Raw genomic sequence first — 25,490 nt, 5'->3', positions numbered from 1 at the left:
CCTGTTTCTGTGCTGGGAATGGGATGTAACGAGTCAATAAATGCCGGAGTTTCTGGCAATGCTCAATTCCAGAGAGGGAGGGGGTAAACAGGGTTACAGTACCAGTTTCTTTTGCAGCAGCTGTTGTAGGGAGCAGCTTTCAGGAGGACGTGATGGGCAATTCTCCGGGTCTCACTCAGGAGTGGGGCCTGGAGGGAGAGAAAGCAATCAATTACTGATCGACCGAGAGAGGCGGACAGGAGCGGTTCCGATATTGCGATTCCCGACCCGGGGAGCGTGGCTGCAATCTCAAACACCCGACTCCCCAACATCCTGCATTCCTCTAGCGCCTTTAACCCGCTTAAACATCCCAGGGCGCTTCACAGGAGAGCTCATCAGACAGAATCTGAACCCGAGGCACGTGAGGAGATATTAGGGATGGGAGGACAAAGGCTCGGTCACGGAGGTTGGTTTTAAGAAGCGTCATAAAGGGGATGGAGAGAGAGGGAGAGACAGAGTGAGCGAGAGAGAGAGAGAGAGCCAGAGAGTGAGCAAGAGAGCGCGAGAGAGAGAGAGCGCGAGAGAGAGAGAGCGCGAGAGAGAGAGAGCGCGAGAGAGAGAGAGCGCGAGAGAGAGAGAGCGCGAGAGAGAGAGAGCGCGAGAGAGAGAGAGCGCGAGAGAGAGAGAGCGCGAGAGAGAGAGAGCGCGAGAGAGAGAGCGCGAGAGAGAGAGAGCGCGAGAGAGAGAGAGCGCGAGAGAGAGAGAGCGCGAGAGAGAGAGCGCGAGAGAGAGAGCGCGAGAGAGAGAGCGCGAGAGAGAGAGAGCGCGAGAGAGAGAGCGCGAGAGAGAGTGCGAGAGAGAGAGAGCGCGAGAGAGAGAGCGCGAGAGAGAGCGCGAGAGAGAGAGTGCGAGAGAGAGAGCGCGAGAGAGAGAGAGCGCGAGAGAGAGTGCGAGAGAGAGCGCGAGAGAGAGCGCGAGAGAGAGAGTGCGAGAGAGAGTGCGAGAGAGAGAGAGCGCGAGAGAGAGAGAGCGCGAGAGAGAGAGTGCGAGAGAGAGCGCGAGAGAGAGAGAGCGCGAGAGAGAGCGCGAGAGAGAGTGCGAGAGAGAGCGCGAGAGAGAGAGCGCGCGAGAGAGAGAGAGCGCGAGAGAGAGTGCGAGAGAGAGAGCGCGAGAGAGAGAGTGCGAGAGAGAGCGCGAGAGAGAGAGAGCGCGAGAGAGAGAGTGCGCGAGAGAGAGAGTGCGAGAGAGAGAGCGCGAGAGAGCGCGAGAGAGCGTGAGAGAGAGAGCGCGCGAGAGAGAGAGCGCGCGAGAGAGAGAGCGCGCGAGAGAGCGCGCGCGCGAGAGAGAGAGAGCGCGAGAGAGAGAGAGCGCGAGAGAGAGAGCGCGAGAGAGAGCGAGAGAGAGAGAGCGCGAGAGAGAGCGCGCGAGAGAGAGAGAGCGCGAGAGAGAGAGAGCGCGAGAGAGAGAGAGCGCGAGAGAGAGAGAGCGCGAGAGAGAGAGAGCGAGAGAGCGCGAGAGAGAGAGAGCGCGAGAGAGAGCGTGAGAGAGAGCGCGTGAGAGAGAGCGTGAGAGAGAGAGAGCATGAGAGAAAGCGTGAGAGAGAGCGCGAGAGAGAGCGCGCGAGAGAGAGAGCGTGAGAGAGAGGGAGCGTGAGAGAGAGAAAGCACGAGAGAGAGAAAGCACGAGAGAGAGAGCGTGGGAGAGAGAGAGCGCGAGAGAGAGAGAGCGCGAGAGAGAGAGAGCGAGAGAGAGAGAGCGCGCGAGAGAGAGCGCGAGAGAGAGAGCGCGAGAGAGAGAGCGCGAGAGAGAGAGCGCGAGAGAGAGCGCGAGAGAGAGAGCGCGAGAGAGAGAGCGCGAGAGAGAGAGCGTGAGAGAGAGAGAGCGTGAAAGAGAGAGAGCGTGAGAGACAGAGCGCGAGAGAGAGAGTGTGAGAAAGAGAAAGCACGAGAGAGAGAGAGAGAGCGCGGGAGAGAGAGACCGCGAGAGAGAGAGAGCGTGAGAGAGAGGGAGCGTGAGAGAGAGAAAACACGAGAGAGAGAGCGCGCGGGAGAGAGAAACCACGAGAGAGAGAGCGTGAGAGAGAGAAAGCACGAGAGAAAGCACGAGAGAGACAGAGCGCGGGAGAGAGAGACCGCGAGAGAGAGGGAGAGCGCGAGAGAGAGAGAGCACGAGACAGAGAGTGAGTGAGACACAGAGGGGTTTAGGGAGGGAATTCCAGAGCTCAGGACCCCCCAGGCAGCTGAAGGCACGGCCGCCAATGGCGGAGCGATGGGAATCGGGGGATGCGCGAGAGGCCGGAATTGGGGTAGGGGTGACGGGGGAGGGGCGGTGGGTGGGAGGGGCGGGAGGGAGCTGCAGGGAGCTGCTATTACCTGCTGGCCCCCGGCCCCTAACTCCTCCTCTCGGACGTGCTCCTGGTGTCGGCGTTTCTGGATCTCCAGCTGAAGGCCGCGTTTCTTACTGTAGAAACGCTGGAGACCTGGAGAGCAAAGAGAAGACTTCATTTCTCTAGCGCCTTTCACACCTTGGGACGCCCCCCCAAAGCGCTTTAGGGCAAAGTACGGTCACCATTGTCACGTAGGAAGCGGGGCAGTTAATCTGAGCACAGCAAGATCCCACAAACAGCGACGAGATAATTACCCAGATTATCCTGGTTTTTTTTGGGATGTTGGTTGAGGGATAGACATTGGCCCCAGGACACTGGGAGAACTGCTTCCCCCACCCCGCCCCCTCACTCCTCATCCAATAGCGACTGTAGCGTCATTTACACACGGCTCAGATGGCAGACGGGGACCTTGGCTTAACAACCCTCCAACAGTGCGGCACTCCCTCAGTACTGACCCTCCGACAGTGCGGCGCTCCCTCAGTACTGACCCTCCGACAGTGCGGCGCTCCCTCAGTACTGACCCTCCGACAGTGCAGCGCTCCCTCAGTACTGACCCTCCGACAGTGCAGCGCTCCCTCAGTACTGACCCTCCGACAGTGCGGCACTCCCTCAGTACTGACCCTCCGACAGTGCAGCGCTCCCTCAGTACTGACCCTCCGACAGTGCGGCACTCCCTCAGTACCGACCCTCCGACAGTGCGGCGCTCCCTCAGTACTGGCACTGAGAGTGTCGGCCTGGGGTTTTTGTGGGACAGAGCGCGGCCATGAAATCTAACACGGTGGGTATCCTTTGTTACATGCAGTGCCTGCGTTTCTGCTCCACTTACCCGCCACGTGTTTCTTCCCTGTCCGGTGAACAGCCAGCATGTCCACGGTGTCGAAGACCGGCCGGCTAAAGCAGATAGAGCAGGCGTACCTGAGAAAAGGGGGAGTGGTGGATACAGTCTGGGTTAGTACCAGAATGGAGAATGTTGCTGCTGCCCTCTGTGACCCAGAGAGAGAACCAGAGCACCCAGAATCTTACAGCCCACTCGGCCCATCGTGCATGTGCTAGCTCATTGAAAGATCTATCCAATCAGTCCCACTCCCCCCCACAGCCCTGCATATTTTTCCCCTTCAAGTATTTATCCGATTCCCCCCCTTTTTGAAAGTTCCTATTGAATCTGCTTCCACCGCCCTTTCAGGCAGCGCCTTCCAGATCACAACAACTCCCTGTGTAAAAAAAAAACTCTCCCCATCTCCCCCTCTGGTTCTTTCCCCGATTCTCTTCAATCTGTGTCCCCCTCTGGTTACCGACCCTCCTGCCCAGTGGAAACAGTTTCTCCTTATTTACTCTGTCCAAAACCCTCCTTCCTGATTCCGAACACCTCGATTCAATCTCCGCCTTAACCTTCTCCGCTCTGAGGAGAACAATCCCAGCTTCTCCCAGTCTCTCCCGCACGGACTGAAGTCCCCTCATCCATGGTCCCGTTCGGGGTAAATCTCCCTCCCGCAGCCTCTCCGAGGGCCTTGACCTCCTTCCTATCGTGCGAGGCCTGGTACTGGACACAGCACTCCAGCTCAGGCCAATGATTTAGCTCTAATCATCCTTATTCCCCAACCCGACCTCACCCATCCAGCTCCCACCCCCGAGCCACATTTCTTTGTCTAAATAGACTTGCGCAGAACACTAGGAAACAGGCTGTTTGGTCCAACCACCCCCTTTTTGCTCCACTTGAGCCTCCTCCCTTATCTCGCTCCGGCCGCATCGCCCTCGGGTACCTCGCGCAGGACCCCATTCCAAACGCCCTCGCCGCAATGGAGTCGCTATTCGCCTGCAGGAGGTGTCGCGGGCCGGGTTTAGCGGCGTGCCGATTCTGCCCAAGGCGGCCCCTCCGCAGCCCCCTTACCCCTTGAAGCGGACCCTGGGAAGGACAGGGGCTGAGGCCCAGCGACCCAGCAACGCACCCTCCCCCCTACCCAAGGGTCAGACCCTGCTCGACAGGACTCAGGCCCGTCCGACTTCGCAATCGAGCCTCCGAGCGTAGCCGAGAGGCCGCGCGTAGACCCGCGGGGTTAAATTACGAGGAGAGGGTTCACCGACTAGGGGGTGAAGGAGTCAAGGGGCGATTTGATCAAGGTATTAACTGAAGCAGACGGAAAGGAATTATTTCTGCTGCTTGGGTAGTCCAGGTCTAGGGGACATATTCAGGAGTGAACCATTCGGGAGGGGAATTAGGAATCGCTTTCGCACACAAAGGGTGGCAGAGGTTTGGAGATCTCTTCCCGAAACGCTAACCGATAGCGCCTCAGTTCACCTGAATGCGTCGATCGATAAGATTTTTAACCAAAGGTCTTAAGGGATATGGGGAAAAGATGGGTGGATGGATCTCGCTGAACGGCAGAAGGGACTGGAGGGGCCAAATGGCCTCCCCCCACACTGTTGCAACGAGTGCTGATGTCCCTCACCTGCCATTCTTCATCAAAATGGCCTCGTCCTCGGGGATGTAGCTGGCCAGCAGATCTGCCACGCGCCGTTTCTGTGAGGGAAAACACGAAGGGGGGTTTTTAAACAGGTCAGGCAACACCCTCTTTCAACGGGGAGACAGCGAACTGGCAACTCGAGCAGAACCCGCATTCGTATAGCGCCTTCAGCACCGCGCAAATGCCGCTTCGCACGAGTGCGGATCAGGCAGAATTTGACCCAGAGACACGTGGGGGGATACTGGGGACAGGGCAACCAAAAGCTCGGTTTTAAGGAGCGTCGTAAAGGGGAGAGAGAGGGGTGGAGAGGTTTAGGGAGGGAATTGCCGAGCTCAGGGCCCCCCAGGCAGCTGAAGGCACGGCCGCCAATGGTGGAGCGATGGGAATCGGGGGATGCGCAAGAGGCCGGAATTGGAGGAACGTAGAGATTGTGGAGGGTGGTTACAGAGATAGGGAGGGGTGTAGGGACTGGAGGAGGTTACAGAGATAGGGAGGGGTGTAGGGGCTGGAGGGGGTTACAGAGATAGGGAGAGGTGTAGGGGGCTGGAGGGGGTTACAGAGATAGCGAGGGGTGTAGGGGCTGGAGGAGGTTACAGAGATAGGGAAGGGTGTAGGGGCTGGAGGGGGTTACAAAGATAGGGAGGGGTGTAGGGAGCTTGAGGAGGTTACAGAGATAGGGAGGGGTGTAGGGGCTGGAGGAGGTTACAGAGATAGGGAGGGGTGAAGGGGCTGGAGGGGGTTACAGAGATAGGGAGGGGTGTAGGGGCTGGAGGAGGTTACAGAGATAGGGAGGGGTGTAGAGGCTGGAGGAGGTTACAGAGATCGGGAGGGGGTGTAGGGGCTGGAGGAGGTTACAGAGATAGGGAGGGGTGTAGGGGCTGGAGGAGGTTACAGAGATCGGGAGGGGTGTAGGGGCTGGAGGGGGTTACAGAGATAGGGAGGGGTGTTGGGGCTGGAGGAGGTTACAGAGATAGGGAGGGGTGTTGGGGCTGGAGGAGATTACAGAGATAGGGAGGGGTGTAGGGGCTGAAGGAGATTACAGAGATAGGGAGGGGTGTAGGGGCTGGAGGGGGTTACAGAGATAGGGAGGGTTGTAGGGGCTGGAGGAGGTTACAGAGAGAGGGAGCGGTGTAGGGGCTGGAGGAGGTTACAGAGATAGGGAGGTGTGTAGGGGCTGGAGGAGGTTACAGCGATAGGGAGGGGTGTAGGGGCTGGAGGAGGTTACAGAGATAGGGAAGGGTGTAGGGGCTGGAGGAGGTTACAGAGATAGGGAGGGGTGTAGGGGCTGGAGGGGGTTACAGAGATAGGGAGGGGTGTTGGGGCTGGAGGAGGTTACAGAGATCGGGAGGGGGTGTAGGGGCTGGAGGAGGTTACAGAGATAGGGAGGGGTGTAGGGGCTGGAGGGGGTTACAGAGATAGGGAGGGTTGTAGGGGCTGGAGGAGGTTACAGAGAGAGGGAGCGGTGTAGGGGCTGGAGGAGGTTACAGAGATAGGGAGGTGTGTAGGGGCTGGAGGAGGTTACAGCGATAGGGAGGGGTGTAGGGGCTGGAGGAGGTTACAGAGATAGGGAGGGGTGTAGGGGCTGGAGGAGGTTACAGAGATAGGGAGGGGTGTAGGGGCTGGAGGGGGTTACAGAGATAGGGAGGGGTGTTGGGGCTGGAGGAGGTTACAGAGATCGGGAGGGGGTGTAGGGGCTGGAGGAGGTTACAGAGATAGGGAGGGTTGTAGGGGCTGGAGGAGGTTACAGAGATAGGCAGGGGTGTAGGGGCTGGAGGAGGTTACAGAGATAGGGAGGGGTGTAGGGACTGGAGGAGGTTACAGAGATAGGGAGGGCTGGAGGGGTTGGAGGAGGTTACAGAGATAGTGAGGGGTGTAGGGGCTGGAGGAGGTTACAGAGATAGGGAGGGCTGTAGGGGCTGGAGGAGGTTACAGAGATAGTGAGGGGTGTAGGGGCTGGAGGAGGTTACAGAGATAGGGAGGGGTGTAGGGGCTGGAGGAGGTTACAGAGATAGGGAGGGGTGTAGGGGCTGGAGGCGGTTACAGAGATAGGGAGGGGTGTAGGGACTGGAGGAGGTTACAGAGATAGGGAGGGGTGTAGGGGCTGGAGGAGGTTACAGAGATAGGGAGGGGTGTAGGGGCTGGAGGAGGTTACAGAGATAGGGAGAATTGTAGGGGCTGGAGGAGGATACAGAGATAGGGAGGGCTATAGGGGCTGGAGGAGGTTACAGAGATAGGGAGGGGTGTAGGGGCTGGTGGAGGTTACAGAGATAGGGAGGGGTGTAGGGGCTGGAGGAGATTACAGAGATAGGGAGGGTTATAGGGGCTGGAGGAGGTTACAGAGATAGGGAGGGCTGTAGGGGCTAGAGGAGGTTACAGAGATAGGGAGGGGTGTAGAGGCTGGAGGAGGTTACAGAGATAAGGAGGGGTGTAGGTGCTGGAGGAGGTTACAGAGATAGGGAGGGCTGTAGGGACTGGAGGAGGTTACAGAGATAGGGAGGGGTGTAGGGGCTGGAGGAGGTTACAGAGATAGGGAGGGGTGTAGGGGCTGGAGGAGGTTACAGAGATAGGGAGAATTGTAGGCGCTGGAGGAGGTTACAGTGATAGGGAGGGGTGTAGGTGCTGGAGGAGGTTACAGAGATAGGGAGGGCTATAGGGGCTGGAGGAGGTTACAGAGATAGGGAGGGGTATAGGGGCTGGTGGAGGTTACAGAGATAGGGAGGGGTGTAGGGGCTGGAGGAGATTACAGAGATAGGGAGGGTTATAGGGGCTGGAGGAGGTTACAGAGATAGGGAGGGCTGTAGGGGCTAGAGGAGGTTACAGAGATAGGGAGGGGTGTAGAGGCTGGAGGAGGTTACAGAGATAAGGAGGGGTGTAGAGGCTGGAGGAGGTTACAGAGATCGGGAGGGGGTGTAGGGGCTGGAGGAGGTTACAGAGATAGGGAGGGGTGTAGGGGCTGGAGGAGGTTACAGAGATCGGGAGGGGTGTAGGGGCTGGAGGGGGTTACAGAGATAGGGAGGGGTGTTGGGGCTGGAGGAGGTTACAGAGATAGGGAGGGGTGTTGGGGCTGGAGGAGATTACAGAGATAGGGAGGGGTGTAGGGGCTGAAGGAGATTACAGAGATAGGGAGGGGTGTAGGGGCTGGAGGGGGTTACAGAGATAGGGAGGGTTGTAGGGGCTGGAGGAGGTTACAGAGAGAGGGAGCGGTGTAGGGGCTGGAGGAGGTTACAGAGATAGGGAGGTGTGTAGGGGCTGGAGGAGGTTACAGCGATAGGGAGGGGTGTAGGGGCTGGAGGAGGTTACAGAGATAGGGAAGGGTGTAGGGGCTGGAGGAGGTTACAGAGATAGGGAGGGGTGTAGGGGCTGGAGGGGGTTACAGAGATAGGGAGGGGTGTTGGGGCTGGAGGAGGTTACAGAGATCGGGAGGGGGTGTAGGGGCTGGAGGAGGTTACAGAGATAGGGAGGGGTGTAGGGGCTGGAGGGGGTTACAGAGATAGGGAGGGTTGTAGGGGCTGGAGGAGGTTACAGAGAGAGGGAGCGGTGTAGGGGCTGGAGGAGGTTACAGAGATAGGGAGGTGTGTAGGGGCTGGAGGAGGTTACAGCGATAGGGAGGGGTGTAGGGGCTGGAGGAGGTTACAGAGATAGGGAGGGGTGTAGGGGCTGGAGGAGGTTACAGAGATAGGGAGGGGTGTAGGGGCTGGAGGGGGTTACAGAGATAGGGAGGGGTGTTGGGGCTGGAGGAGGTTACAGAGATCGGGAGGGGGTGTAGGGGCTGGAGGAGGTTACAGAGATAGGGAGGGTTGTAGGGGCTGGAGGAGGTTACAGAGATAGGCAGGGGTGTAGGGGCTGGAGGGGGTTACAGAGATAGGGAGGGGTGTAGGGACTGGAGGAGGTTACAGAGATAGGGAGGGCTGGAGGGGTTGGAGGAGGTTACAGAGATAGTGAGGGGTGTAGGGGCTGGAGGAGGTTACAGAGATAGGGAGGGCTGTAGGGGCTGGAGGAGGTTACAGAGATAGTGAGGGGTGTAGGGGCTGGAGGAGGTTACAGAGATAGGGAGGGGTGTAGGGGCTGGAGGAGGTTACAGAGATAGGGAGGGGTGTAGGGGCTGGAGGCGGTTACAGAGATAGGGAGGGGTGTAGGGACTGGAGGAGGTTACAGAGATAGGGAGGGGTGTAGGGGCTGGAGGAGGTTACAGAGATAGGGAGGGGTGTAGGGGCTGGAGGAGGTTACAGAGATAGGGAGAATTGTAGGGGCTGGAGGAGGATACAGAGATAGGGAGGGCTATAGGGGCTGGAGGAGGTTACAGAGATAGGGAGGGGTGTAGGGGCTGGTGGAGGTTACAGAGATAGGGAGGGGTGTAGGGGCTGGAGGAGATTACAGAGATAGGGAGGGTTATAGGGGCTGGAGGAGGTTACAGAGATAGGGAGGGCTGTAGGGGCTAGAGGAGGTTACAGAGATAGGGAGGGGTGTAGAGGCTGGAGGAGGTTACAGAGATAAGGAGGGGTGTAGGTGCTGGAGGAGGTTACAGAGATAGGGAGGGCTGTAGGGACTGGAGGAGGTTACAGAGATAGGGAGGGGTGTAGGGGCTGGAGGAGGTTACAGAGATAGGGAGGGGTGTAGGGGCTGGAGGAGGTTACAGAGATAGGGAGAATTGTAGGCGCTGGAGGAGGTTACAGTGATAGGGAGGGGTGTAGGTGCTGGAGGAGGTTACAGAGATAGGGAGGGCTATAGGGGCTGGAGGAGGTTACAGAGATAGGGAGGGGTGTAGGGGCTGGTGGAGGTTACAGAGATAGGGAGGGGTGTAGGGGCTGGAGGAGATTACAGAGATAGGGAGGGTTATAGGGGCTGGAGGAGGTTACAGAGATAGGGAGGGCTGTAGGGGCTAGAGGAGGTTACAGAGATAGGGAGGGGTGTAGAGGCTGGAGGAGGTTACAGAGATAAGGAGGGGTGTAGGTGCTGGAGGAGGTTACAGAGATAGGGAGGGCTGTAGGGACTGGAGGAGGTTACAGAGATAGGGAGGGGTGTAGGGGCTGGAGGAGGTTACAGAGATAGGGAGGGGTGTAGGGGCTGGAGGCGGTTACAGAGATAGGGAGGGGTGTAGGGACTGGAGGAGGTTACAGAGATAGGGAGGGGTGTAGGGGCTGGAGGAGGTTACAGAGATAGGGAGGGGTGTAGGGGCTGGAGGAGGTTACAGAGATAGGGAGAATTGTAGGGGCTGGAGGAGGATACAGAGATAGGGAGGGCTATAGGGGCTGGAGGAGGTTACAGAGATAGGGAGGGGTGTAGGGGCTGGTGGAGGTTACAGAGATAGGGAGGGGTGTAGGGGCTGGAGGAGATTACAGAGATAGGGAGGGTTATAGGGGCTGGAGGAGGTTACAGAGATAGGGAGGGCTGTAGGGGCTAGAGGAGGTTACAGAGATAGGGAGGGGTGTAGAGGCTGGAGGAGGTTACAGAGATAAGGAGGGGTGTAGGTGCTGGAGGAGGTTACAGAGATAGGGAGGGCTGTAGGGACTGGAGGAGGTTACAGAGATAGGGAGGGGTGTAGGGGCTGGAGGAGGTTACAGAGATAGGGAGGGGTGTAGGGGCTGGAGGAGGTTACAGAGATAGGGAGAATTGTAGGGGCTGGAGGAGGTTACAGTGATAGGGAGGGGTGTAGGTGCTGGAGGAGGTTACAGAGATAGGGAGGGCTATAGGGGCTGGAGGAGGTTACAGAGATAGGGAGGGGTGTAGGGGCTGGAGGAGGTTACAGAGATAGGGAGGGGTGTAGGGGCTGGAGGAGATTACAGAGATAGGGAGGGTTATAGGGGCTGGAGGAGGTTACAGAGATAGGGAGGGCTGTAGGGGCTAGAGGAGGTTACAGAGATAGGGAGGGGTGTAGAGGCTGGAGGAGGTTACAGAGATAAGGAGGGGTGTAGGTGCTGGAGGAGGTTACAGAGATAGGGAGGGCTGTAGGGACTGGAGGAGGTTACAGAGATAGGGAGGGGTGTAGGGGCTGGAGGAGGCTACAGAGATAGGGAGGGGTGTAGGGGGCTGGAGGAGGTTACATAGGGAATGGGAGCAAGGAGGGGATTTGAAAATGAGGATGGAGAATTTATGCCATAACAGGAGCTGGTGTAGGTCAGCGGGCACAGGGGGTGATGGGTGAACAGAGACTCGGTACGAGTTAGTACACGGGGACAGTGGAGTTTTGGATGAGCTGAAGTTTACCGAGGGTTGAATGTGGGAGACCGGGCAGGAGTGCGTTGTCATAGTCTGGAGGTTACGGAGGCTCGGATAGGCAGATGAGCTGAGACAGGGGTGAAGTTGGGCAATGTGATGAAGGTGGAAGTAGGAGGCCCTCGTAATGGCGCAGATATGAGTCTCAACTCAGGGTCAAATAGGACAAGGTCTTCGAGCGATCCTCTCCGACCGGCAACGGTACCCAGGTTACATAGGATGGGCGCGGTCACAGTGCCATGATAACCGCTGGCACAGGTAGCTGCATGGCAACCACCGGTTACCCAGGTTACTTGACGATGTGGGTAGCTCCACGGCAACCGCCGGTTACCCAGGTTACGTGATGGTGTGGGTAGCTCCATGGCCACCGCCAGTTACCCAGGTTATGTGACGGTGTGGGTAGCTCCATGGCAACCACCGGTTACCCAGGTTACGTGATGGTGTGGGTAGCTCCATGGCAACCGCCAGTTACCCAGGTTACGTGACGATGTGGGTAGCTCCATGGCAACCGCCAGTTACCCAGGTTACGTGACGGTGTGGGTAGCTCCATGGCAACCGCCAGTTACCCAGGTTATGTGACGGTGTGGGTAGCTCCATGGCAACCACCGGTTACCCAGGTTACGGGACAGTGTGGGTAGCTCCATGGCAACCGCCAGTTACCCAGGTTACGTGACGGTGTGGGTAGCTCCATGGCAACCGCCAGTTACCCAGGTTACGTGACGATGTGGGTAGCTCCATGGCAACCGCCAGTTACCCAGGTTACGTGATGGTGTGGGTAGCTCCATGGCAACCGCCAGTTACCCAGGTTACGTGACGGTGTGGGTAGCTCCATGGCAACCACCGGTTACCCAGGTTACGGGACGGTGTGGGTAGCTCCATGGCAACCGCCAGTTACCCAGGTTACGTGACGGTGTGGGTAGCTCCATGGCAACCGCCAGTTACCCAGGTTACGTGACGATGTGGGTAGCTCCATGGCAACCGCCAGTTACCCAGGTTACGTGATGGTGTGGGTAGCTCCATGGCAACCGCCAGTTACCCAGGTTACGTGACGGTGTGGGTAGCTCCATGGCAACCACCGGTTACCCAGGTTACGGGACGGTGTGGGTAGCTCCATGGCAACCGCCAGTTACCCAGGTTACGTGACGGTGTGGGTAGCTCCATGGCAACCGCCAGTTACCCAGGTTACGTGACGATGTGGGTAGCTCCATGGCAACCGCCCGTGCCCCCTTAGTAACAGGCAATGGGCATCCTTTTGATGGGGGGGGGGGGGGGGGGTAGGTTTTAGAACATAAGGAACAGGAACAGGATTAGACCATTCGGCCCCTCGAGCCTGCTCCGCCATTCAATCAGCTTCTTGTGTTTCGACGTCCTCCCTGATACTAACCCTCAGTGCGTTGAGCTGACTCAGGTCGTCCCCCTCCCGTTTGAAAGCCATGGAGACTCGGGTAGAGAAGGTTGAAAAGCCCCGCTAGGCCTCACCCCGTCTCCAAGCGCAGCGGCCGTTCCGAGCCAGCGGGATTGTGGGGGTTGTAGTGCCTAAGATGGCGATAAGACCGAGGGTGAAGGGGGTGGCGGACTACAACTCCCGGAGTGCAACGGGCTGGAGGGGGGTGGAAATTGCGCGATGCCATCTGGGATCTGTAGTTCTCGAGACGGGAAGGGGGGGGAACTGGCTGACAACAACCCCTAGAATGCATCGCGATCAGGCCCTAGGCCATGGCGTGGCGCAATGGATGCTGGGAGGCGTAGTGCCGGAGACGGCAATTGGAACAAGAGGGAGGAGTCAGTGGACTACAAGACCCATAGGGCATTGCGACAGGGCCTCCAGTCCGAGCGGTGGGGTGCCGAGGCCTTGGCGCAACGCCCCCCGGGATTTGTAGTCCGATCCGCCCCGGGCCGCCATTCGAGCGGGCAAGCTCCAAAAGCAGCCCAAACTACAAGTCCCAGGCGGCCCGCGTTCCAAACGTTGCTCACCCGCAAGGCGACGCAGACGAATCCTACATGCGTTTCAATAGACGAATTACGTAGTGAGGTGTTGGGTGAAGACGCGTGCGGTGATTTATTTATTGGATTTTTGTCATTTACATCGTTGGAGTGACGTTGGGTTTTTAAAAATGGCGGCAGCATCCGCCGGCTGGCGTGGCGGCGGACGATGCCTACAATGCCATTCGCAGTGGCCGCTGGGAGTTGTAGTCCAAGTGGCGGGCGGTTAGACCAGACGCGGACGAGGCGAGTGGAGGGGCAAAGACTACAACTCCCAAGGTGCCCGGAGGAGGGAGAGAGGCGGCCGCCATCTTGCCGGGGACCCCCGCATCAACGCCGTGGATGTTGTTGTTGTTGTTGTCGTCGATGGCGACGGGCGGCTCCCTCTCCTCCTCGGCCGGCTCGGCCTCCGAGTGCGGAGCGCTGCGGGGGTCGGCCCGGGGCCGCGGCCGCTCGTACGGCAGCCTGACCGCCCGGGTCCCGGGGGTCAACCAGCGGCACCTGGAGCACCGGCCGCGGAGCGGGGACACCCTCCAGGGCCTGGCGCTGAGATACGGAGTGAGCGTGAGTCACCCCGGGGGGGGGGGGGGGGGGTAAGGGGTAATCGGGGGGGTAAGGGGTAATCGGGTGGGGGTAAGGGGTAATGGGGGAGGGGTAATGGGGGGTAAGGGGTAATGGGGGAGGGGTAATGGGGGGGTAAGGGGTAATGGGGGAGGGGTAATGGGGGGTAAGGGGTAATGGGGGAGGGGTAATGGGGGGTAAGGGGTAATGGGGGAGGGGTAATGGGGGTAAGGGGTAATCGGGGGGGGTTAAGGGGTAATCGGCGGGGTAAGGGGTAATCGGGGGGAGGAAGGGGTAATGGGGGGAGGGGACAGGGGTAATGGTGAGGAGGAAGGGATAATGGGGGAGAAGGGATAGGGGTAATGGGGGGGAAGAAGGGTGGAAAAGGGGGTAAGAGAGGGGGGAGGGAAAGGGTTGAAAGAGGGGGGTAAGAGGGAGGAGGGAAGGGGTAAGAGAGGGGGGAGGGGAGAGAAAGGGGGTGAGAGAGGGGAAGGGGGCGAGGGAGAAAGGGAGGGGGAGAGGAGAGGGGAAGAGGGGGAAGGGGGCGAGGGGAGAGAGAAAGGGGGTAAGAGGGGGAGGGGAATGAGAAAGAGGGGTAGGGGAGGGGAGAGGGTGTGAGGGGCAGGGGGAGAGAAGCTGGGTGGGGGGGGGGGTGTCGGTTGAAGAGGTCATACCGGAGCTCGGTAGATTTTGGGTAAGGGCAGTAACAGTTACAGGGCCAGTGGGTGGAAGGGATTGAGATGTAGATCAGCCATGATGTGATTGAAATTTGGGACAGGCTCAGAGGGGCTGAGCGGCCTCGTGCTGTCGCTGTGCTGCGAATGGCCTGGACCAACCGGCACTTGATCCCCACGATTTCTCTTTGCGCAGACGGAACAGATAAAGCGAGCCAATCGCCTCTACACCAACGACTCCATCTTCCTGAAGGAGTCCATCCGGATCCCTGCCCCGAAGCAGGAGACCCTCCTCAACGGGGTGAAGCCCGAGGCTGTGCCGGGGGCGGACCCCGCCGTGCCCACCAGGGGAGGCCGCCCGTCCACCCCTGAACACCACCTGAGCCCTGAGCTGTCGCCGGCCGACTTCCTCAAGAGACTGGACTCCAAGATCACAGAGTCCAAGGCGGCTGCCATTCGCAAACTGACCGACGGAGGAGCCAGGTATGTGACGCCGGGCGTTTACAGCAGCAGCAGCGGCAGAGCTGCTCACAGCCAGGGATGAAATTCCTCACCCTCATCACTTGAGTGTCAGGGTCCTGCTAACCAACTCCACGAGGGCAGGTGCCCATTGCACTGTCCGACACCTCGCTCATTGACAGCTTTAGTCAGAGGGTGCACACTGCTGTACCACTGTCCCAGACAGCTTAGCTAGAAATACATCTAACCCCGTGCTGTACCTGCCCTGGGAGTGTTTGATGGGGACAGTGTAGAGGGAGCTTTACTCTGTATCTAACCCCGTGCTGTACCTGTCCTGGGAGTGTTTGATGGGGATAGTGTAGAGGGAGCTTTACTCTGTATCTAACCCCGTGCTGTACCTGTCCTGGGAGTGTTTGATGGGGACGGTGTAGAGGGAGCTTTACTCTGTATCTAACCCCGTGCTGTACCTGTCCTGGGAGTGTTTGATGGGGACGGTGTAGAGGGAGCTTTACTCTGTATCTAACCCCGTGCTGTACCTGTCCTGGGAGTGTTTGATGGGGACGGTGCAGAGGGAGCTTTACTCTGTATCTAACCCCAGGACAGGAAAGATGATGGGGTGGGTGGGGTGTGGTTCAACTGTGTTCCTTGCCTTCCTTTTCTAAGTGAGTGTTTGCTATCTGCTGCCTGCTGTATGCGGTTTCTTTGTGGCTGAGTGTTGGTGCTTTGTTTTGGTGTCTCCACGCCCTTTTACTCCCCTCCAGGTGCCCACCCCATGCCTCGCCCTGTTCACTTGGCAGTGTGGACATTGGGGCAGTGCCCCATTGACCATGCCAGTCAGGGCAGTAACACTGTTTGGCATTGGGGATGTCCCATGTCAGTTTAAAGTATATTGCTCTACCCCCTCTCTATGCTGATCAGTAGTTTCATGCTTTTCAATGGTGAACTCATATTTTCAGCCTTCCTGTTGGTCTCGAAATTCTCTCAGTTCCTGTTCGTGATGACTCGATCTCTCTCTCTCTGTGCTTCCCCACCATTCTGACCCCCGGCACCCCTCCCTCCCTCCCCCCCCTCCCCTCCCTCCCTCCCCCCCTCCCCTCCCTCCCTCTCTGCCTGCCCCTCCACACCTGTCTCACATCCCCGCCCCCTCTCCTGACCCTAACCCCGCCACTCTCCCTCTATCTCTCAGCCCCGCTCCCCTCGCACTTCCGTTCTCTTTCTGTCGCTCCCTCCTCCCTCCCTCGGTACCCCCCCCCCCTCCCCCGGTACCCCTCTCGCCCTCTCTACTCCCCCGCCCCCCCCCACCCTCCCCTCTCGCCCTCTCCCCCCCCCTCCCCCCTCTCTCCGCCTGGCCACCCTCTTGCCAGCCTTTCTGGGTTCCCCGTGTTCACTTGAGCACAGTGGGGGTTTCATGACCCGCAGCTTTGCTTGTACAGCTGTTGATCCCACTCTGCGTTGGGAGGCTCCATGGGTGATGCGAGTGTCTGTAGAGGTGACTCCCCACCCCCCGCACCCCCCCCACCCTCCTCTGCCAGTCCTGACCCGGCCCTGATGTAGTGTGCTTCGGTCGTGGCTGATGCCCTCGCTGCTGATGCCCTCGCTGCTGATGCCCTCGCTGCTGATGCCCTCGCTGCTGATGCCCTCGCTGCTGGCCGCAGTTTACCCCATTAAACTCTCGTGCTTTGTCCAGCAGGTTGGAAGGGGGCGAGTGCGGGTCTCCCATCTCCTCCACCGGCCACAAGTCCAGCTTGGCCCCAGCCCAGGTGCAGAGACGGGCGCCAGCGCAGCGGGCACGCCTGGGCCCTGTGCGTCTGACAAAAAACATCAGGGTCACCACCTTACGGGAGACGGAAGATGAGATATTTGACCTCTGACATCTCGCCAGCTAACTTTTACGGCAAGGGGATGGCCGATCGCCTGACCACAGACTGTGCCGGGGCCGGAGGGAGCTGTAAGATGATGAACCGTTGACTGAAATCCTGCTGGAACTTTTCCCCTAAATTATGTTTTTTTTTAACGAAAACAAACACTTTATAGAGTCTGAGGCTCCTCTGGTAGGTGGACGTCATTGTCCAGTGTCTGAAATTATAGAGAGGGACTGGATATCAAACCAACCGAGGCAGCGCTGGACCTGCAGAGTGACTGAACAATTCATCCAGCAGTACTGGCACACACCTACACCCGCTTGGAAATGGGAACTTCCCCATGCTTTCTCCCCCTGTTTCTATTTCATCCTCTTGCTCTTTCTCTCTCTCTCTCTCTCCCTCTTCTCTCACCCTCTTTCTCACTCACTCCCCCCTTCTCTCTCTCTCTATTGCTCACCCCCTTTTCTCTCTCTCTCTCTCCCTCTTCTCTCGCTCTCCTTTTCTCGCCCTCTTTCTCTCTCGCTCTCCCTCTCTCTCGCTCCCCCTCCTCCTCCCTCTCTCTCGCTCCCCCTCCTCCTCCCTCTCTCTCGCTCCCCCTCCTCCTCCCTCTCTCTCGCTCCCCCTCCTCCTCCCTCTCTCTCGCTCCCCCTCCTCCTCCCTCTCTCTCGCTCCCCCTCCTCCTCCCTCTCTCTCGCTCCCCCTCCTCCTCCCTCTCTCTCGCTCCCCCTCCTCCTCCCTCTCTCTCGCTCCCCCTCCTCCTCCCTCTCTCTCGCTCCCCCTCCTCCTCCCTCTCTCTCGCTCCCCCTCCTCCTCCCTCTCTCTCGCTCCCCCTCCTCCTCCCTCTCTCTCGCTCCCCCTCCTCCTCCCTCTCTCTCGCTCCCCCTCCTCCTCCCTCTCTCTCGCTCCCCCTCCTCCTCCCTCTCTCTCGCTCCCCCTCCTCCTCCCTCTCTCTCGCTCCCCCTCCTCCTCCCTCTCTCTCGCTCCCCCTCCTCCTCCCTCTCTCTCGCTCCCCCTCCTCCTCCCCTCTCTCTCGCTCCCCCTCCTCCTCCCTCTCTCTCGCTCCCCCTCCTCCTCCCTCTCTCTCGCTCCCCCTCCTCCTCCCCTCTCTCTCGCTCCCCCTCCTCCTCCCTCTCTCTCGCTCCCCCTCCTCCTCCCTCTCTCTCGCTCCCCCTCCTCCTCCCTCTCTCTCGCTCCCCCTCCTCCTCCCTCTCTCTCGCTCCCCCTCCTCCCCCCCCTCTCTCTCTCTCTCTCGCCGCCCCCCCTCTCTCGGGGCGAATAGCAGGTGTTGGCGTTAATCCTGACACACGCTTGCTACACTGAATGCTGCTAAATCGCTGTTCCTCTCTGTCACCGCTGTCTCTCGGATTCCGCTCTCCTTGTGTTTATGTCTGATATTATGGGAATTGTGCAATTATTTAAAAATTCTAACATTTATACTGTGTATTTTGTTTCAGGGTGGGCAGGATGGGGTGGATTGAATTATTCGGGGGAGGGGAGTGGGGGGGTTCGATGAAGGTACCAGCCTCCATTGCTGCTTTAACTAGACACTGTAGTACTGGCTGCCTCCGATTTCCCCCCCCTCACCTTCCCAAGCCTCAGAAGTGCCAGATATCAATTGAGGTTGGCCTCGGGACCCTCCAGGGTTCATGTTATTGGTGGGTTGGGAGGGGGGAGATGCTGGGGGGTGTGTGGGAGGGCAGCCATCACCCCATCCCAGCTCCAGAATCGTTGTTTGCCATCCTCACATTTCCCCCACCCCCCCCACCCCTAATCTGGAAAGTAAGCTCGCAAGCACAGGACTCGAGGGCTTTGATACGCTTCCTACCCCAGTCGATCAGCCCCGCCCCAAGCTGCAAGCCCTCGCAGGCGGCACATTGTGTGGGAAGGGGTAGAGAGGGAGGCAGTGACTGTCAGCCATTTCGACACCTGTTAACAGCACTGCCTTGTGATGCACTCTCCAACACTCCAGTTGATTTTCTTCCATGCAGAGTCCCAGCCGGCCCTCCTCAGTACTTAATTCAAGGGGCTGCTGTGAAGCTGTCAGGAGAATAGATGGTTGGGTGACTGGTATACCTGTACAGGAAGCTGTCCATCTCTGAAACATTAGGGTGGAAGACTGCTCAGAGTCCCCTCCAGGACTGTCCTGCAACACTCAGACCACAGAGGGTCAATGTAGATATTCACCGAGTGTCACTCATTCGGTCACTCACTGACCTCTACATCTATGCAGGTAGATGCACTGTGTAGACGTGCAATAGGAAAATCCCATCTATCAAACATTTCGTATTCTAATAAAGTTTATTTCCTGTGACAGTTCTGGTCTGTCTGTGTCTCGGTTTAAGCTTTCTCATTTCCTGACAACTCTAATGCATCTGCTCTTGAAACGAAACTCCATATCTCTGGCAAACACTCCCAGGACAGGTACAGCACAGGGTTAGATACAGAGTAAAGCTCCCTCTACACTGTCCCCATCAAACACTCCCAGGACAGGTACAGCACGGGGTTAGATACAGAGTAAGGCTCCCTCTACACTGTCCCCATCAAACAATCCCAGGACAGGTACAGCACGGGGTTAGATACAGAGTAAAGCTCCCTCTACACTGTCCCCATCAAACAATCCCAGGACAGGTACAGCACGGGGTTAGATACAGAGTAAATCTCCCTCTACTCTGTCCCCATCAAACACTCCCAGGACAGGTACAGCACGGGGTTAGATACAGAGTAAAGCTCCCTCTACACTGTCCCCGTCAAACACTCCCAGGACAGGTACAGCACGGGGTTAGATACAGAGTAAATCTCCCTCTACACTGTCCCCATCAAACACTCCCAGGACAGGTACAGCACGGGGTTAGATACAGAGTAAAGCTCCCTCTACACTATCCCCATCAAACACTCCCAGGGCAGGTACAGCACGGGGTTAGATACAGAGTAAAGCTCCCTCTACACTGTCCCCATCAAACACTCCCAGGACAGGTACAGCACGGGGTTAGATACAGAGTAAAGCTTCCTCTACACTGTCCCCATCAAACACTCCCAGGTGCAGTGATGTAGTTTATAAGGATTTCAGCAAAGCCTTTGACAAGGTCCCACATGGGAGGCTTATAAAGAAGGCAAATGCACATGGGATACAGGGTAATTTGATAAGGTGGATTCAAAATTGGCTTAGTTGTAGGAGACAGAGGGTGATGACAGAAGGATGCTTTAGTGACTGGAAGCCAGTGTCCAGTGGCGTACCACAGGGATCTGTGCTGGGTCCCCCATTATTTGTCATTTATATAAACGACATAGATGACAATGTGGGGGGTAGGATTAGTAAGTTTGCGGATGACTCAAAGATTGGCCGGGTGGTTAACAGTGAGGTTGAGTGTCTTTGGGCTACAGGAAGATATAGACGGGATGGCCAAATGGGCAGATAAGTGGCAGATGGAATTTAACCCTGAAAAGTGTGAGGTGATACACTTTGGAAGGAGTAATTTGACAAGGAAGTATTCAATGAACGGCATGACACTAGGAAGCTCTGAGGAACAAAGGGACCTTGGCGTGTGTGTCCATAGATCTCTGAAGGCGGAGGGGCATGTTAGTGGGGTGGTGAAAAAGGCATATGGGACACTTGCCTTTACCAATCGAGGCATAGATTACAAAAGTAGGGGGATCATGTTGGAGTTGTATAGAGCCTTGGTGAGGCCACAGCTGGAGTACTGTGTGCAGTTCTGGTCGCCACATTAACGGAAGGATGTGATTGCACTGGAGGGGGTGCAGAGGAGATTCACTGGGATGAAACATTTAAGTTATGAAGAGAGGTTGGATAGACTTGGGTTGTTTTCGTTGGAGCAGAGAAGACTCAGGGGTGACCTGATCGAGGTGTACAAGATTATGAGGGGCATGGACAGGGTGGATAGGGAGCAGCTGTTCCCCTTATTTGAAGGGTCAGTCACAAGGGGGCATAAGTTCAGGGGCAGGAGGTTTAGGGGGGAATGTGAGGAGAAACCTTTTTACCCAGAGGGTGGTCAGGGTCTGGGATGCGCTGCCTGGGAGGGTGGTGGAGGCGGGTTGCCTCACATCCTTTTAAAAAGTACCTGTATGAGCACTTGGCACGTCATAACATTCAAGGATATGGGCCAAGTGCTGGTAATTGGGATTAGGTAGGTAGTTCAGGTGTTTCTCACGTGTCGGTGCAGACTTGATGGGCCGAAGGGCCTCTTCTGCTCTCTGATTGTGTGTGTGACAGGAATAGCACAGGGTCAGATACAGAGTGAAGCTCCCTCTACACTGTCCCCATCAAACACTCCCAGGACAGGTACAGCACGGGGTTAGATACAGAGTAAAGCTCCCTCTACACTGTCCCCATCAAACACTCCCAGGACAGGTACAGCACGGGCTTAGATACTGAGTAAAGCTCCCTCTACACCGTCCCCATCAAACACTCCCAGGACAGCTACAGCACGGGGTTAGATACAGAGTAAAGCTCCCTCTACACTATCCCCATCAAACACTCCCAGGGCAGGTACAGCACAGGGTGAGGTACAGAGTAAATCTCCCTCTACACTGTCCTCATCAAACACTCCCAGGACAGGTACAGCACGGGGTTAGATACAGAGTAAAGCTCCCTCTACACCGTCCCCATCTAACACTCCCAGGACAGGTACAGCACGGGGTTAGATACAGAGTAAAGCTCCCTCTACACTGTCCCCATCAAACACTCCCAGGGCAGGTACAGCACGGGGTTAGATACAGAGTAAACCTCCCTCTACACCGTCCCCGTCAAACACTCCCAGGGCAGGTACAGCACGGGGTTAGATACAGAGTAAAGCTCCCTCTGCACTGTCCCCATCAAACACTCCCAGGGCAGGTACAGCACAGGGTTAGATACAGAGTAAAGCTCCCTCTGCACTGTCCCCATCAAACACTCCCAGGACAGGGACAGCACGGGGTTAGATACAGAGTAAAGCTCCCTCTGCACTGTCCCCATCAAACACTCCCAGGGCAGGTACAGCACAGGGTTAGATACAGAGTAAAGCTCCCTCTGCACTGTCCCCATCAAACACTCCCAGGATAGGGACAGCACGGGGTTAGATACAGAGTAAATCTCCCTCTGCACTGACCCCATCAAACACTCCCAGGACAGGTACAGCACGGGGTTAGATACAGAGTAAAGCTCCCTCTACACTGACCCCATCAAACACTCCCAGGACAGGCACAGCACGGGGTTAGATACAGAGTAAAGCTCCCTCTACACTGTCCCCATCAAACACTCCCAGGGCAGGTACAGCACGGGGTTAGATACAGAGTAAAGCTCCCTCTACACCGTCCCCATCAAACACTCCCAGGACAGGTACAGCACGGGGTTAGATACAGAGTAAAGCTCCCTCTACACTGTCCCCATCAAACACTCCCAGGGCAGGTACAGCACCGGGCTAGTTCGGTATCGGTTTTCCAAAGCCCATGAGAATGCACGTCTAAAGCATTAAAAACCTTTAAGTGGTATGTTTGTACTGTCAAAATTGCCCACTGCATTTTCTTGACATCATTCCTCTGGTTCAGTAAGCATTGATGAGAGGAAGCTGTGAACAATTGATTAAATTTCTTCTGTATAAATAGCGAATATATATTTAAAGGGGGAAGCTGACTAAACACGTGGGGGAGGAAGGAATAGAAGAATATGTTGATGGGGTGAGGTGAAGAGTGGTTGGGAGGAGGATCGTGTATAGTACATTCCAATTGTCATCTGTTCTATGTAATTATAGCAAGCCCTTCCTGTCACATTTGAGCACTGGTTTGTCTAAAAACGCAAGCTTCTCTCTTTTAAGAACCGAAGCCCCAGGAGACATCCATTCCGCTGCTTCCCCCCACCCCCCCCATTCAATACGATCAGGGCTGACCCTCTACCCCAACTCCGCTCTCCCACCCGATCCCACAATTCCCGAAAATCTATCTGCCCCCTTAAATCTCCTCAGCAGCCGAGCACCCGCCGGCTCTCTGGGGTCAAGAATTCCAAAGGCTCTCACCACCCTCCGGGTGGAGAAAGGTGGGGTCTGGACTGACCCGTCGGCCAGTCCGGGTAAAGGACAGCAGATGTCCTTCCGTATTTGTGAACCAGATGGGTTTTTACCACAATTGATTTTCTGGTCGCCATCAGAGTTTTGGTTCCAGACTTTGATTGAATTCAAATTTCACTGTCGGCCGTGCTGGGGTTCGAGCTCCAGTCCCCAGAGCGTTCCCCTGGGTCTTCGGGAATGCTAGTCCAGTGACCGTGCCACGATGCCCCCATTAATTGAACTTAAACCCCACCAGTTGCCGTTGCGGGGTTACGACCAGTGAGGATACCACTATGCCACCCTCTCCGCAAACCGCAGATATCCATTGAAGGGGGGGGAAGCTGGATAGACACATGAGGGAGAAAGAAATAGAAGGATATGTTGATGGAGGGAGGGTGAGGGGAGGCTGGTGCGGAGCAGAAACACCAGCACGGAGCAGAAGGGCCGAATGGCCCATTTCTGCATTGGGAATTCTCTGTATAGGGACAGTGTAGAAGTAGCTTTACTCTGTATCTAACCCCGTGCTGTACCTGTCCTGGGAGTGTTTGATGGGGACGGTGTAGAGGGAGCTTTACTCTGTATCTAACCCCGTGCTGTACCTGTCCTGGGAGTGTTTGATGGGGATGGTGTAGAAGTAGCTTTACTCTGTATCTAACCCCGTGCTGTACCTGTCCTGGGAGTGTTTGATGGGGACGGTGTAGAGGGAGTTTTACTCTGTATCTAACCCCGTGCTGTACCTGTCCTGGGAGTGTTTGATGGGGACGGTGTAGAGGGAGCTTTTTACTCTGTATCTAACCGCGTGCTGTACCTGTCCTGGGAGTGTTTGATGGGGACAGTGTAGAGGGAGCTTTACTCTGTATCTAACCACATGCTGTACCTGTCCTGGGAGTGTTTGATGGGGACAGTGTAGAGGGAGCTTTACTCTGTATCTAACCGCGTGCTGTACCTGTCCTGGGAGTGTTTGATGGGGACGGTGTAGAGGGAGCTTTACTCTGTATCTAACCACGTGCTGTACCTGTCCTGGGAGTGTTTGATGGGGACAGTGTAGAGGGAGCTTTACTCTGTATCTAACCGCGTGCTGTACCTGTCCTGGGAGTGCTTGATGGGGACAGTGTAGAGGGAGCTTTACTCTGTATCTAACCCCGTGCTGTACCTGTCCTGGGAGTGTTTGATGGGGACAGTGTATAGGGAACACCAGCAACGTGGTTAACTCTTAAATGCCCTCTGAACAGGGCAATTAGGGATGGGAAATAACTGCTGGCCTAGCCAGTGACGTCCACATCACATGAACAAATAGAAAAAGTAGAAGTGACAAATTCAAGTCGTTAATAATATGGAATTGAAACTGTCTCAGTCACGGCGATTGTCGTAAAAACCCATCTGGTTCACTAATGTCCCCTTTAGGGAAGGAAATCTGCTGTCCTTACCCGGTCTGGCCCTACATGTGACTCCAGACCCCACAGTCGCGTGGTTGACTCCTAACTGCCCCTCTGAAATGGCCGAGCGAGACCACTCAGTTCAAGGGGCAATTAGGGATGGGCAACAAATGCAAGCTGTGTCAGTGATGCCCGCATCCCCTGAAGCAATTATTTCTATAAAAATGGCCTTGGCCGCTTCCTGTGGGACTAAGTTCCACACTCCACTCCTCCTGAATTCCCCGATTGGATTTATCAGTGACCTTCTCATTTTGATGGGATTTTTGTTCTGGTCTTTCTCCCCTTCCCCCCTCAATCCCCAACAAGTGGAAACATCATCTCTACGTCTACCCTATCCAGCCGTTTATCAGAATTTTAAAGACCCCATCAGGTCACCACCCGCGACATGATTGAATGGCGGAGCAGACTCAATGGGCCGAATGGCCTAATTTCTGCTCCTATGTCTTATGGTGTCTTCCCACCCCCCCCCCACCTACCACCAGCCTCCTACTTTCTAGAGAAAGAAGCCCCTTGCCCGGTGAGCAGAGAGAGAAAACGAGGCTCATGGCTTGGGGCGGGTGGGGGGGTGGGGGGGGGTGGGCAATAACTCCAGAACGTACCCACAAACTCGATATTTTCAGGGTGCAAGAGAGAGAGAGAGAGGGTGGAGGCGGGTAGTATTTGAAGAATTGATTTTATATAGATGGGGTGCCGCAATGCTGGTCGATAGGATTGAAAAGGGGAGGGGGTGTCCATAACCTTAACAAAGGCTGAGTTAACCCCCAACTTGGGTTTCCAAAGAGTTTTTCAGTTCAAAATTTATTGCCAAAGGAATAGAGTATAAGAATAGGGAAGTGTTGTTGCAGCTGTACAAGGCATTGGTGAGACTGCACCTGGAGTACTGTGCACAGTTTTGGTCCCCTTACTTGAGGAAGGATGTAGTTGCATTGCAGGCGGTTCAGAGGAGGTTCACTAGATTGATTCCAGAGATGTGGGGCTTGTCTTATGAGGAGAGATTGAGCAATTTAGGCCTATACTCGCTAGAGTTTAGAAGGATGAGAGGAGATCTAATTGGAGGTATATAAGATGCTAAAGGGGATAGACAAAGTAGACGTGGAGCGGGTGTTTCCCCTTGTGGGGCATTCCAGAACGAGAGGCCATAGTTTTAGGCTAAGGGGTGGTAGATTTAAATCAGAGATGAGGAGGAATTACTTTTCTCAAAGGGTTGGTGAATCTGTGGAATTCACTACCTCAGAGTGCAGTGGATGCCGGGATGCTGAATAAATTTAAGGAGGAGATAGATTTTTAGTTAGTAACGGGTTGAACGGTTATGGGGAGAGGGCGGGAAATTGGAGTTGAGGCCAAAATGAGATCAGCCATGATCGTATTGAATGGCGGGGCAGGCTCGAGGGGCTGAATGGCCTACTCCTGCTCCTAGTTCTTATACTCTTAAAAAGGGAG

The 25,490-nt window shown here is 56.4% G+C and overlaps 2 protein-coding genes across 4 annotated transcripts in view; one reads left to right on the top strand and one right to left on the bottom strand.

Annotated features, from left to right (window-relative positions):
* The window catches only part of scnm1 (sodium channel modifier 1), a 24,320-nt gene extending 11,749 nt beyond the window's left edge, over positions 1-12,571 (bottom strand). Inside the window, exons 1-5 of the mRNA XM_078536792.1 lie at positions 12,425-12,571; positions 4,813-4,883; positions 3,192-3,280; positions 2,352-2,458; positions 103-188 (exon numbers count right to left, since the gene is read on the bottom strand). Coding sequence (XP_078392918.1) covers positions 103-188; positions 2,352-2,458; positions 3,192-3,280; positions 4,813-4,883; positions 12,425-12,475 — 404 coding nt within the window. The 5' untranslated portion in view covers positions 12,476-12,571. The remainder of the gene's footprint in view (positions 1-102; positions 189-2,351; positions 2,459-3,191; positions 3,281-4,812; positions 4,884-12,424) is intronic.
* A 727-nt stretch (positions 12,572-13,298) lies between these two features.
* lysmd1 (LysM, putative peptidoglycan-binding, domain containing 1) lies at positions 13,299-18,890 on the top strand. Of its 3 annotated transcripts, none has more exons than XM_078536795.1 (3): positions 13,299-13,587; positions 14,455-14,741; positions 18,570-18,890. In XM_078536795.1, exons 1-3 carry the CDS (start codon positions 13,366-13,368, stop codon positions 18,676-18,678), a joined length of 618 nt encoding a protein of 205 aa, XP_078392921.1. In that variant the 5' UTR covers positions 13,299-13,365; the 3' UTR covers positions 18,679-18,890. The 3 variants fall into 3 exon arrangements, with proteins under 3 accessions (XP_078392921.1, XP_078392920.1, XP_078392919.1); XM_078536794.1 differs by lacking the exon at positions 18,570-18,890 and adding an exon at positions 16,408-16,939 and having other exon boundaries at positions 13,312-13,581; XM_078536793.1 differs by lacking the exon at positions 18,570-18,890 and adding an exon at positions 16,408-16,939 and having other exon boundaries at positions 13,314-13,587.
* Positions 18,891-25,490: the final 6,600 nt, after the last annotated feature.

This window comes from Cetorhinus maximus, unplaced genomic scaffold (genome assembly GCF_964194155.1).
Source record: "Cetorhinus maximus unplaced genomic scaffold, sCetMax3.hap1.1 HAP1_SCAFFOLD_1540, whole genome shotgun sequence".
Taxonomy (NCBI): Eukaryota; Metazoa; Chordata; class Chondrichthyes; order Lamniformes; family Cetorhinidae; genus Cetorhinus; species Cetorhinus maximus.
The sequence above is the reverse complement of the archived record's forward strand: the minus strand, read 5'-3'. Positions and strand labels throughout refer to the sequence as shown.